This window comes from Sceloporus undulatus, chromosome 1, assembly GCF_019175285.1.
Source record: "Sceloporus undulatus isolate JIND9_A2432 ecotype Alabama chromosome 1, SceUnd_v1.1, whole genome shotgun sequence".
NCBI lineage: Eukaryota > Metazoa > Chordata > Lepidosauria > Squamata > Phrynosomatidae > Sceloporus > Sceloporus undulatus.
The window spans coordinates 77,641,581-77,655,974 of NC_056522.1; the positions used below are offsets into that span (position 1 = coordinate 77,641,581).

The 14,394-nt window shown below is 38.2% G+C and overlaps 1 protein-coding gene across 9 annotated transcripts in view; it reads right to left on the reverse strand.

Annotated features, from left to right (window-relative positions):
- Positions 1–14,394, reverse strand: part of QKI (QKI, KH domain containing RNA binding) — a 194,712-nt gene that overhangs the window by 132,307 nt on the left and 48,011 nt on the right. For all 9 annotated transcript variants that reach the window (XR_006104603.1, XM_042474590.1, XM_042474563.1 and 6 more), the window contains exon 2: positions 11,242–11,384. Coding sequence is in view for 8 of the 9 variants with exons in the window: in XM_042474590.1 (XP_042330524.1) it covers positions 11,242–11,384 (143 nt within the window). In the remaining variant the exon portion in view is untranslated. The remainder of the gene's footprint in view (positions 1–11,241; positions 11,385–14,394) is intronic.

Consider the following 14,394-nt stretch of genomic DNA (forward strand, 5'->3'; position numbering starts at 1 on the left):
CTGCTATTTCTTTGAATTCCTTTTTTGTGATTTCCCCCTTTTTCCATTTCTTATACATGTTCAGTTTCAAACTTAGCTCGGTTGAAAGTTTCTTAGTCATCCATCCTGGTTTCTTGAGACACCTCCGATTTTTCTTTCTCACTGGAACTGTTTGAAATTGTGCCTTCAGTATCTCTCTTTTGAGAAACTCTCATCCGTCCTGAATTCCCTTCCCTTTTAGTATTTCTGATCAGTTTTCTGATTGTTGTGCACACCTGTAGCTTTCTTACTACCAAAATAGTTACACATTTCCAACATTCTTAAACCAATCTTTTTAACGCTTAATTTGGTGCTTTCTTTGTTTTCACTTTAAGATGCTCAATAACAGATGCCCATGCCTCTTCCCATGTTTTTTCATTCCCATCCCTCAGTAAATTTGTGAGTTTATCCAGTTCCATCATATCATATAACTTTAGAAACCAATCTTTTATTAATAGATCCTCTTTACATTTCTACTTTTTGGCGATCACCATTCTTTCAGCTGTTATCATATAAAATATAATCTTGCCATATCTGCTCTCCAATTTTGCATCACTCAACATTCCTAAAAGAAAAAATTTTGGTTCAAATTTTATTTTGTATTCAATATCCCTTCCAAGTCTTTATCAATCTGGCTACAAAAGTTTTAAATTTTTTTACATTCCCACCACATATGCATATAATTCGCATTTTTATTATTACAGTTCCAGCATTCTTTTCTATTATTTTTTGTATATTTTACTTAATTTTTCTGGTGTTATATAACATCTGTATTGTAACTTAAGGTAATTTTCTTTCACATTGGCAATTAATGTGTATTTCAGCCTGACATTCCAATTCTTTTCCCATTCCTCCATAAGTACTGGTGTTTCTAAATCCTGTGCCCATTTTATCATATATTGCTTAACCATTTCATCTTCCATTTCTAAATGTAGTAATAATTTGTATAATTTGGAAATTGTATTGTCCAAATCTTTACTTAACAGTGTTCCAAATTCAGTATCTTCTTTTTCTATCTGATGGGTTTTATTATCTAATTTAAATCTTTCTACAATTTGCCTGTATAAAAACCAATTACAGTTTAATCCCTCCTCCATTAGTGCTTCCATTGTTTTAATTTTAAACTCTCCTTTTTCGATTTTTAACAGATCATTATACCTTACCCAATCCATTTCTTTCATCCTCTCTCTTCTAAAAAAGGCCTCATTAATTGATGGCCATCTGGGTATTTTAGGAACAAAAAAGGGTTGATATTTTTGCCAGATTCTCAATAGGGATTTCCTTACATATTGATTATTAAAGTTTTTATTCACCTTAATTTTATCATATAATAAGTACCCATGCCACCCAAACACATTATCAAACCCTTCCAATTGTAAAACTTTATCTTTTTTAATTTGCACCCAGTCTTTGATCCAATCGAGACAGCAGGCATGATAATACAGCTTATAGTTTGGTAATCCTACACCTCCTTTTTCCTTACTATCCTGTAATATTTTTAATTTGATCCTTGGTTTCTTTTTGTTCCAAATAAATTTGGTTAAGTCCTTATCCCATTCTTGGAATGGTTTGTCATTGGTTATAATAGGGAGGTTTTGAAATAAAAATAATACTTTGGGTGTGATATTCATCTGTATAGCTGCTATTTTTCCAAGCCATGAAATTTCCCCACTTTTGTAAATCTTTTTTAATATTATTCCATAATGGTTTATAATTATTTTGGAATAAATCAGATTTTTTTGTAATATTTACACCCAAATATTTAATCTTACTTTTTATTTCATAATTTGAGAGGGCCTTGAGTTTTTCACAATCTTTTTGCTTTATATTCAATCTTTGTTATACCGGCATACTTTCCATATTCCTCGATTACATTTATCATTTGTGTAATATCTTCCACCGGGTTAGCCAACATAATAACAAGGTCGTCTGCATATGCTTGTAATTTATATTCAAAATTTCTTATTTTTATTCCAGCGATTGTTTTTGTCTCGTCTAATTTTATTATTTAAGTTTTCTAATGCCGTGGGGCATAGTAGTGGGGATAGAGGGCAACCCTGCCTAGTACCCTTTCTAATCTGTATACAGTGGTGCCTCGGGTTACGAAATTAATTCGTTCCGCGGCCGCTTTCGTAACCCGAAAAGCCTTCGTAAGCCGAAATGCCATAGGCGCTAATGGGGAAAAAGCCGCGGCTCTGCCGCGGCTCCATTTAAAATAGCGCCGGAGTTTTTTCGTAACCCGAAAAAAACTTTCGTAACCCGAAACAATAATTCCCTATGGGATTTTTTCGTATCCCGAAAAATTCGTAACCTGGGTATTTCGTATCCCGAGGTACCACTGTACTTTTTGTTCTTTCTCCATTGATTAGTATTCTGGCTTCTTGCTCTTTATAAATTTCCTGTATCCATTTAATATAATTTTCTCCTAATTCCAATTTGCTTAATACTCCAATCATAAAGTCCCAGCACAGATTGTCAAATGCCTTTTCAGCATCTAAAAAAATTAAGGCAGCTTGTTTATCCGGTTTCTTTTCAAAATGTTCAATCAAATTTACTAAATTTCTTATGTTATCCTTAATTTGTCTCTTGGGTAGAAATCCGCATTGGTCCGCATGTATATTCATATTTTAACATTGTATAAGGAAATAGTTCTCCTTCTTTTCCTACTCCTCCCTCAAGCAGAGGCTCCAAGTGCCCTCCTTGCCTTTCTCTTCCCCTCCAGGACAGTAGTAGTTTGGGAAGTGGACAGGGAGGAGGAATCAGGGCCTCCAAGTCTCATGCCCGCCCTTGAGCAGGTCCTCCACCCGGGATTCCCACAGTTTGAGAACCACTGGATTAAATTATTTCTTAGCATCTATACTGTGACTCTGAAGAAATTCACTATCTTACAGTCTGGACATCTGGAGAGCATATTTTGATGTCAAGACTTAAACCTCTGTAAATAACTATGGGTTGTACCTGATAAAACTTGTTTGCTAAGTAATTTTCTTGCTGCCAGAAAATTCTTAGAACAAAGATATATCTTTTCTTTTGTAATGCTAGCACATATCTAGATTTTCAAATTCCTCCCCTAAGACATTTTCTAAGGCCCGAAACACTAGGTCTGTGTTTGGACTTGAGACTTTTACAAATTTGTTAATACTGGTATAACCTGTCTTCTTCCCAAAAGTAGCAGTGCTTGAGAAATTTTTCCTACTACTTCAGTCAGTTCAAAGTTTCACTGATTTTTCAAAGAGTATCTGTGAACACAAACAATATTTCAAAACACACACAGAATTAGGTTCTGCTTTCCTATCCTATGTAATGTCTACACTCAAAAAAACTAAGAGGAATTGCCTAGAACTCTGGGGTCAAATGTCCCCAGTGAGATAATGACTTTACTACACAGTCAGCCCTCCACATTCTCAGGTTTCACATTTGCAGGTTTGACTATTTGAGACTTTGTAGCTGATGCTTAATAAGCTCAACCCCCTCTCCCCCTGCCAGCCAAAATCACCACCCTACATGCCCCTGCTTTGCCAAACTTTGCATCCACCTCATTTTCAACGACGTTCCCTTTGAATCCCATGTTTCCATCACCCATGTTTGCTATTTCTCCCCTCTCTAGCCAGACAAAAGCATCCCCATACCGTCCCTTTATGGTGATGTCTATGAACAGTGGATTCAGAGTGAAAAGACTCTAGAAACGAAGAGAATGCAAAGTTTGCCAAAGTGGGAAAATATGGTGTTGCTTTTGTCTAGCTGGGAGGGAGGAGGAGGAAAGAGGATGGATCCTTTGCAGCTGTAGCTGCTAACCTCATATTGAAAGAGGAAACACTTTGGAAATGTGGGGGAGGCTGTGTGTTTCTAGCTGATGCTCTTAGTGAGAGAGGACTCTTTATCACCCATGTTGGGGGGGGGGGGCTAACATATTCACACTTTTGAGGGGGTCCTTGGCCCCTAACTTCTGTGAAAATGGAGGGGTGGAGCTATTTTAAGTGAAATTGCAGTTATTAGCAATAATTTGAAGAAATACAATTTGATAAGATGAAAATCCATCAGTATGCTGTAACAAGGCTGCATTTTAGCCTGCTGAATAGAAAAAAAAAGTAAACGGAATGAACTAGAAAATAAAAGATAAAGCAATGTATTTAAAGTTTAATGTAAAGTACAACCTATTCTTGTATACAATTTATACAAGTATATTGCCACTTAGCTTCATATTTCCAAACTGTCTAACTTTCACTATCAGTAAGCAGAATAAGCCCATCAGCTTTTTCCTTTTGTGGGCTACAATTAGGGTTGCCATAAGTGAGGACCTCCAAACCGGGACAAATGTAGGACAAATGCAGGATAACATTTTCAAACGTAGGACACATTTTATAAAAATGGAGGACACGCAAAAAATTGAGGCTTTTTTTAGAAATGTTAATATAAATGCATGTTTCTTAGGCATGATCAAAATGGAGGACATTTTGACATTATTTGTAGATAGATCACAGAAATGTACTTCCCTTTCTGGCCACCCCCCTCCCCCCATTCCAAACAGCACATTTGAGCATTGAACATGGCTTTATTTTAACATTGCCTCTTGCATATTTCAGAGGCTTATTCCACAACCAAACCCTTTGGTCAAGGGACTTTGGTTTTCCTTCATTTTGACTTGTTTTGTCTGTATTCCTCCCCACTAAATAAAGGAGACATGAAATGGAGTTAATGGGTACAAGTTGTTAAACAAAAAAGTCTTGTGAGACTCTGTAGGCAAGAGGTGCACCATCTTAAGAACTGCATTAAGCACACTTAGGCTGCTGCCACACTGCTTTCACTCTCATCACTCCATCCTATGGAATCCTGGGATTTGTAGTTTGTTGTGGTGCCAAGGCTGGGCTTTCAAATCTCAGGCATAAGAGAGGCAAAAGGCTTGGGCTGCATCTACACTGGAGAAATAATCTGGTTTGAGACCACTTTAACTGTCTTGGCTGAATGCTATGGAATTCTGGGAATGGTGGTTTGTTCCAGCACCATAGCAGAATGGCAGTTAAACCCCTGGAAAGCTCTCTGACCAAGGTGACCAATGCCCTCACCCCAAAATGTAGGGCACCCAAGCAAAAATATGTAGGACATGGCCAAAAATAAAAGCTAAAAACACCCATGTAATTATAAATCCATGCTTCTTAGCCATGATCCAAATGGAGGACATTTTGAAATGTGACAGAATTGGACATGTCCTGGAAAAGGAGGAGGATGCCTGGTCACCTTGTCTCTAATCCAAAATGCACTGCAGAAATAAAACAATGCTGGACTGAAATGCCCAGAGTTCCTCACCAAAGCTGCATCCACACTGAGGAAATAATCCAGTTTGAGAGTGACTTAACTGTCCTGGGTTAGTGCTGGGGAATGCTGGGAATTGTAGTCTATTGTGGCCTCAGAGCCATCACTGACAGAGAAGTCTCAATGTCTCCCAAACACTAGCATTCCCAGGATTCCCTAGCACTGAGTTAAAGTGGGTTATTATTCCTGCAGTGTGTGTGAGAGATATAAAAGCTAGGGACTGGATTCATTTGGAGGATCTCTGTGTCCAAAACACACTGCTTGGACTGCCAGGGCTCAGTGCTATGGAATCCTGGGAATTGTAGTTTATTGTGGCACCAGAGCTCTCTGACAGAGAAGGCCAAATGCCTCACAGACACCAGCATTCCAGAGCATTGAGCTTTGGCAGTTAAAGGGGTCTCAAAGTGCGGGAGGGGGGGGAGAGAGAGAGAGAGAAAAGCCAGGGAGTGTGAATGAGCTCTGAGAGGAGGAGGAGGAGGAGGAGGAGGAGGAGGGAGGGAGGGAGCCAAGGGAAGTGGCCAGGACCACCAGAGGAGCCCCTGCTTTTCCTCATCATCGCAGCCTTCTCACTGCTGGCAAGAGGCTCTGCCCCCAGCCAGGCAACGCCTCCATTCAGTCTCCTTTTGTCAAAAGAGCTCTGGTGCCACAAGAAACTACAATTCCCAGAATCCCATAGCACTGAGCCATGGATGTTTGGGGGGGGGGGGGTCAAACTATTTCTGCAGCCTTTTGCAACCCCAAAGCTTTCTATTATTTACCAGCAACTTGCAAGGCAAAATCTCTTCCTTCACCAAGCCATTGAAAACCAACCCAAATGGAGGGCTGACTGCTTCTTTCCCATTGGTCAGCTTCGGGAGAAATTTGCATATTACAAGGAAAGGTGTTTAGGGCCTCAAAAACGACCCTGTGATAAAGAATTACAACAATACTGAGTGGTAGACATTGAAAAGATGAGGCATTTAGACTCCCAAGTGGGCTGGCAATAGCTCTGAGTGGCAGATGTTTTGAAGACCTGCTCTCTAGGCTAAGCCAGGCAGGAAGGCGAGGAGGGTGGCACACAGCCATGGGGAGGGGTGGAGCTGCCTCCAGGGCCTTGCTGGGGGGGGGTCCCGGGGGAGGGGCCAAACCGGGGCGGGACCATGTGGCCCGCCCCAAACCAGGAAAGTCCCGCCCCCAGGCGGGATATGGCAAGCCTAGCTACAATGCATCTTGCTATTTTTAAAGCCAATATAGTGATTGAACCACCTTGCTAGATTGTGGTAGATATGCTTTCCAACATTAACAATCTAAAGTTATTAGGCTTTGATATGATTTACAACTTTCAATAAAACCTTGGGAATAATATTGACAAGATGGTAGCCCATATATAGGAGTATAGGACTACACCAATATAGGACTAAATCAGAAAATTAAGTAGCAAAATGCAGTTCTGATGTTATGACCACACTACCTTAAATAATAATAGTTCCCAAAAAAAGTGCTCTTTTATAAAGCAAATTGTTTTAGTTGAACTTATGTGAATTGAAGGATTTTTTTTAAAAAAAATGTAATTTCTAGCACTATAAAATAAATTGTTTTTATCCTACTCTTTATGCCCTTATTCATTTTAATCACCCTGCTTTTGTTGCTCATCTATTGTAAATTTTTTTATTTTCACTCTGAATGTTTATCCCTGTGCTATCTTTAACAGGTTTACAAACATGCACTATCCAGTCACTATTAGTGTCTCATGACTCATCACACACACACCCAGACCTCCATAGGATCTCTAGGAAGTCCGAATTCTACTCTGTACTACACAAATAATGCAATTTGTTACTGCTTTTAACTGCCATGTCTCTCTGCTATGGAATTCTGGGATCTGTAGCTTGTTGTGGCACCAGAGCTCTCTGACAGAGAACACTAAACATTCCACAAAACTAAAAATCCCAAAATTTTATAGCAGTGAGCCATGGCAGTTAAAGTGGTGTCAAACTGCATAATTTCTGTAGCGCACATTAGGCCCAAGATTAACATTATCTTCTGTGTAAATCCAACCACAGGAGTACAGCTTGATCCTTCCAGCACCCTTAACTTCCTTCCCTGCCCTCCCTTTGCTACTAAATGGCCATGAGGGAACACTGGCAGCAGAATAGCAGGTTGTGCACAAGAGTACAAGTACACAAAAGATCTCATTCATAACTTCTTCTCCAATAACTACAAAAGAATGTCCTTTTGTAGTTGTTGGAGAAGAAGTTATCAACACAGGTGTAACGCATACAAATGACACCATCAGGATCCTGGCTCATATTAGCAGGAATGCACTTCACAAGTTCCGCAATTACCAGTAACTAAAATGAATTCAATCCAAAATGGTTAAAAACCAAATGTGATTTAAACCATTTAAAACAGTTGCCAATGCCTTCTCTGTAAACCAGTACAAACAGTACAAACTTGAGTAATATACTTTGGGTACTGTGTTTGTTCACATGAAATGGCAAATTACAGTTAAAGCACAGAGAGATTATGTTGACGTAAGTGGTCAGTTATAACAAGAAAAAAATCCTATCAATTTTTTGCATTAACAACATCCTTCCATTATTAAATCAGAAGTCTACATTTAAGGTTCTGAATAATTCAGCACCCTCACACTTTCAGAACAAAATAGAAATTTACCTCAAAAAAAATCTAGTAAAAGAATTAAATGTTTTCTGTTTAACTGGAAGCCTTTAATACTTAGATTGGAAACACGTAACTCTGGGAATTACTGAACAACCACTTCACTATTAAATAAGCTATTAAAAAGAACAGGAAATGAGTAAGTAGAACTGATAAGTGAAGCACATAATGCAGTAAGCATACTCTAATAAATGAAATGCTGAGCCATAAGGATTCCAGATGTTCAAATCCTTTTGTAATTGTTTTTTAACAAGTGGATCAATCTAGAAAGAGTTGTACATTCCATATTAACTGATTGGATATAAACATTCTTCCACTAGAGGAGACCAAAGTCCCGCTAGTCCAGGTTTCTGTTCAGTTGACCAACTGAATACCTGGGGGAACAAAAAATAGGGCATGAACGCAAAGCACCTTCTCCCCCCCTCCGCCCCCCAGTGGCAAGCACAAGAGAGAGAGAGAGAGAGAGAGAGAGTATATCCATCATAAATAGTATATGTTTGTTGCTGTTTTTGATGTGTGCCTTCAAGTCATTTTCAACTTAAGGCAACCCTAAGGCGAACTTATCAAGGAGCTGTATGTATACATAATTGACCAATCAAGATACCTCTTTCTTTCTTGTCAAAAGCATTTGCTCATTTTCTTGTCTTTTACTCTTTCAAGATCTGGGCTCCATGGCAAAAGAATTTTAGCAGATATATACGCTTTTTGTATTAGACTGCTCTACACTTGCCACAATAAACCTATGTCCTATTTGTAGCTATTCTTCAGACAGAAGCATTGTGAAATATATACACTAACCTGCTCAATGCACAAAAGACATACAGGATTTTGACAATCCCAAACTCGTCCTGAAAAATCCAGAGGCCAGCACTCCAATGCTCTTTAGCTGATGTCATTTCCAACAAAACTGGAATATTAATTTCTTGCTACACTATCAAATGACAAGATATTTACATTGTACTTAGAGGCTTGTGTTTGATGGAGTCTTGACTCTATCCTGATGAAGTAGCATGTTGGATTGTCATAAAGAACATAAAGTCAGCTTGTCAACCTAAGTTTTAGTGCTCTATCAACCTGATGATATTACTGATATCACTGAAAATGGTCAGTTATGTGCTCCACCACCAAGCAAGTGGTATACTGATTATACTGATTCATCTACCACACAGCAAAATTTCCAGCAGCTAACTTGTGTTTTGAAACACAAAGTCATAGCCTCTTGTTTCTCTTATGCACTAGCGAATAGAGCAAAACTGAGTTTCAGTTTGTCTATATTCCTGCATTCGCAATTATGTGACATTAGAAAAGAAAGACAATAAATATTCTGTGTACTGACTGAAGAAAGCCACCACCTTATCCCACAGAGCCAGAGTCAGGAAAACAACTATGACAAATCCCTCTTACACTATAATTGGAAATGCTCAAATTGCAGAAAACTCCAACATGAAAGACAGGCTCAAGGAAAACACCCTCTTCTTGCTTTCTAGGGTACTTCAAGTAGTGTGATACCATATGGCCATTAGCGACTTATATGGGACTGAAAGTACTTCTCTCCCCAATACCATTTTTCCCCATCCAAATTACAAACCACTAGCAGCACAAAAGAACATATACTGTAAAAATGAACAGAAATGTACCATACACCAGGTCACCTATTTGCTCATTTAACCCAGCAATCTCTACTGGCAGTGGCTCACTAGGCTTTCAAGCAGAGGTGTTTTCTATCACTTCCCATCTGATCCTTTTAACAAAGAGATGTGAGGAATTGAACTTGGGCCTCTCTGTGTGTCCTACTAACAGCCCTTCCCCTTGCATAATACCTTTAAGTTTTCTCTTGTAAAGTAAAGTACTGCCATTTATTAAAGCTTTTACGCATTTAAAGTTACCCTAGTAACCCTACCCCTAGTAATGATGTTTTTAAACTTTTTATATTGTGATGCTTTACCTGTATTTTATTGTTTCCTGTCTTGTAAGCCGCCTTGATCATGTAATTGGAAAGGCGGGATATAAATAAAAATTATTATTATTATTATTATTATTATTATTATTATTTTAACCTTTCACTTAACTTGCAAAGAAATAAAGTATGAAGTCTACAATCCAACAACTTATGCCAGTGATCTTCAAGGCAAACTGTAAAGGTTTGTTTAAATATATGTTAATTTATGTTCAGATTACATGATCAGTGATATCCATATTGTACTATGTTATGTTCAAATTAGAATGGTACTCTAGGGTGCCTTTAGTTTTTGCAAGGTTCTTAAATTTTATAGAAAAGGAGAAAGAAGGAGGAGTGAAGGAAGAAAGAGAAAGAGAAGAGAGGGGGAAGGAGTATGGAAGGAAATTTCTTCAGAAGAGATTTGGCAGGAAGAAGAAAGAAGGGGTTTTGAAAGAGAAGGATACTTTTAGGGACAAATTTGAAATTAGAAGATAATCAAACAATTGGTGATGTTGAATTTTTTTTTTATATTAGAAAATGTTTAAAATCAGCAATGTAAAGTATGTAAAGTTGTAAATGTCCTTGTTCTTTTCATTTTATTTTATTTTTCTTTATTAGTGTATGTTTTCTGTTTTTGTTAACGTTCTTGTACAGTATAAGTTTTACATTTTGTTTAAATAACATATTTTAAAAAAAGAAAAAGCAATAAAGTTTCAGGTGAGCTAAGTCTAAGGTAAAGTGTTTAATATTGTGCCCCATGTGTGCAGGCCCAAGTGCTCCAATAAAAAGGAGAAAGAATCTAATTAAAATTCATTCAAATAACACTGCTTTTCTAGATAAAAACAGGCTATTAAGATTCCATATAAGCAACAGGTTGGGGAACATCTACCCATGACATACAAACTATTGATATGGGGATGAGAACACAAGTTTTATACCCAACAACATAATCAGATAGAAGATTTCTACAACTCAGCAAGCTGCCAGCTTTTTCATTTGGTTGTTCTTGTTTGCTTTTGCTTGGTTAACTACTATACTTGGCAATGGCTTAGTAAAAGTGTTAACTAAGAGATCATATTCTGTTAAGTGGCTGCTTTCTGAACCCTAGTTCAGTCAAAAAAAGATAGCAGGATGACATTTATCATAAAGCCATAAAATTAAAACAGAGAGAGGGAGGGAGGGAGTATGTGTCTAACACTCCAAGACCTTATCTCTCAGTAGCATGCTTGGATCTACTTGCACAAGCGTGACCACATGAGACGGCATAGTGAGAGAATATCACAAAAGTCAAAAGAGTCACTAAAACAAGTACTTACATCTGGATATTCTTTTACAGGCACATATAGTTTCTCTTGTAACTGTACAATAGGTCCCACAGCATCAGGTAACTCTGCACTTCTCTTCTCCGTACTACCATTTAATGTGTCGTTATACATGTCTTTCCGTACTCTGCTAATTTCTGTGGAGGGAAAAATATATACTTTGTATTATATATTTTATATAACACATGAAAGAACATTTAAAATAATAATAAATTTCACTGTCATGTCTGTGATTTCATAACAAAATAATTAAGACACTAGCATTCAGAGTGCACATTTAGAAACATTTTTGCTACAACTAACTTTCTTTACATTTAAAAATGCGGTTCTAGTCAAAAATATAGTACCTTTGTATAAATATATACTGAAAAGGGAAACATGTACATAGAATAAAACTGTTAATAAGCCTTTATTGTGAAAAGATAGAACAGGAAGAAAATACATTCTTTTCAATTCAATTCAGTCAGTCCATTATGGAGCACCATGAAAAATCATTCAAAACAGCTTAAATGTCAGTTTGTCTCATTACAAGCTCAGTGTAACTTAACTACTACAGGTGTTGTCAATAGAGGAGTATGACGAATGTAAATCGCCCCAGGTAACACCCTAAGAAGGGGTGACACCACTGCTCCCTTAAACATCTCCTTTTTGGCAGAAATGGGCTATGGAATTTGCCTGTGTCCCATTACAATGCTGAAGAGACGGTGAGTGGGGTGAGGTTTAGTGGGAGGAGAAAGGAGAGGTCCGTGTGTGTATTTATTAAAGGACTTAAAAGCAGCCAAACATTCTAGAAGATTTTCCCAAGATTGGTTATCTTGGGAAATATCAGAATACTGGCTGACAAAACAGCCATCTTTTGAGACCTGAACATGAAGGAAACAGAAAGCTTTTGTGTTATATTCGGAGCCACATTGCTTTTTAAAAGTCTGCCAGCTTTTTGCAAGTTAAATAACAATGGCAAAAGCCTCAATTAACACTCTCCAAAGTAGATCCCCATCATTTACCGGCCAACAGATTATTTTTGTGTACTGGCTCACATATACCTTAAATCAGTTGTTTGTGCCACACTGGCTGCCTTGAAAACACCCGTCTCTTATCTTAAGTTAAAAGCAATAATTCTTCCTTGCCAGAAGCAGAGCATGACGTAAGCTGTTCAATAAAATCTTAAAAGCTGAAAAATATACAGTACTACAAAGTGAAGAGGCAGGTACCTCTTTTCTCTCTCTCAAGGCAGTTTTCTGTCTATTTCTATTGTCTATTGATGCTTGTGTGTGCGCGCAAGTATAGTATGCGAGTGCACACATGCACCTTTCAAGTCACCTGTTGACGCATGGCAACCCATGAATTTGATAGGGTTTTCTTAGGCAAGGAATGTTCAGAGGTGGTTTTATCAGTTCCTTCCTGAAATACAGGCTACAGCACCTGGTATTCATTGGTTGTCTCCAAGCCAACTACAGTACTAATCAGGGCTAACTCTGCTTAGCTTCCATGATCAGATGGGATTTACTGCCTAGCCTGGCTTAAACGCACTTGTTAGTCCCACTTAGAAAAGACCTACTGAATCAATGAGAACTTGACACGTCAATACTTACAGAAATATCTCTGATCCACCAAGTCTACTCTAGTTCAGACTAACTACTGGATTCACACTTACTTTATTAAGCTATACATTCTAATAAAATTTAGCAAAATTGAATCAAAATTAATTATTAAAAATCACATCAACTCCAAACAAAAAGGAATATAAAAATACACCCACATATAGCTAATTTCAATCTTAATAATGTTAGGCTTCCTAACAACTTAGGAAAGTTAAGTTTCTTATAAGTACAAATATTACAAATTCAAGTGCTTCTCCTTCAACATTTCAATCATGTCCTCCACGGTAAACCTATTTATTTCTCTCCCCCACTATTTTTCACTCCCCTTCAAATCAATCAGTATTCCATGGCTCCTCAGCATGTGAGTGCTTACTGGACTGTTTGCTTTTCCCATACCTACCTACAGGACTTTTCTAAAGGTTTTATATTTACTGTAGCAAAGCTTGAGACTTCCAAAACCTGGCAATAAATGAGAATGGTACCTATGAATCTCAAAAACATAGATACGGACATTGGTTTATCTTGTGAGATGTTTGTTTTCAGTGATGAGGGCAGAGACATCCTTAATGAGGGTTGCTTCTCCCCTTTTGCTCCAATCAGGCAGGATCTTGACTTTGGGCATCAGCACAGGGAGACACGCCCCCCACTCAGCTGCCCAGTCATTGAAAAGCCAAGCAAAGTATAGGTAAATCTATAAGACTAAACATCCCTACATTCTTAAAAATCTAAAATTTGTGATAAACATGAAAACTCAACAACCTATAACTAGAAAAAACTTAGTTGAACTAACAGCCTGTCCCCCCTGGCACCAGGGAGAATATTTCCTCAGTTTCAGGAGGGCAGGATGTCTCTACCCTCATCGCTGAAAAGAAACATCTCACAAGGTAAGCCAATGTTCGTTTTTCCAGTGTTGAGGGCGGAGCCATCCTTAATGAGGGATATACCAAAGCTCTCCAATGGGGAATTGAGGTAATCAGGAATCTATAAAATGGACTGAAGTATCCGCCTCCCAAACGACGCCTCAGCCGATTAGAAGGCATCGATTTGGTAATGATGAATAAATGTGGAAGGGGATGACCATGTGGCCGCCCTACAAATATCTGCTAAGGGAGCATTAGTGGCAAGGGCAGCAGAGGTCGCGGCACTGCGAGTGGAGTGTGCGGTGACCTTTCCCTGGAATGTGGCACTGAAGACTGAATAACATGTAGCTATGCAGGAGCGAATCCATCTAGATAGAGTGGAAGATGAGACCTTTTTTCCCATGTAGCTTGAACTGAAAGACACAAACAGGCGATCTGATTTGCGAGTTTTGCGGGTACGCTTGATATAAGTGAGGAGAGCCAGTCTAACGTCTAGTGTATGCCATGTCTTTTCGAGTTCCTTTTTGGGATCGGGAACAAAAGAGGGCAAGATAATCTCTTGAGATCTATGGAATGTGGAATTGACCTTGGTCATAAAAGCTGGTTCCAGTCGAAGTAAAACAGAATCTTTTCTGAATATGCAAAGTTCACTTCTAGTTGACAGTGCTCCCAATTCTGATACTCTA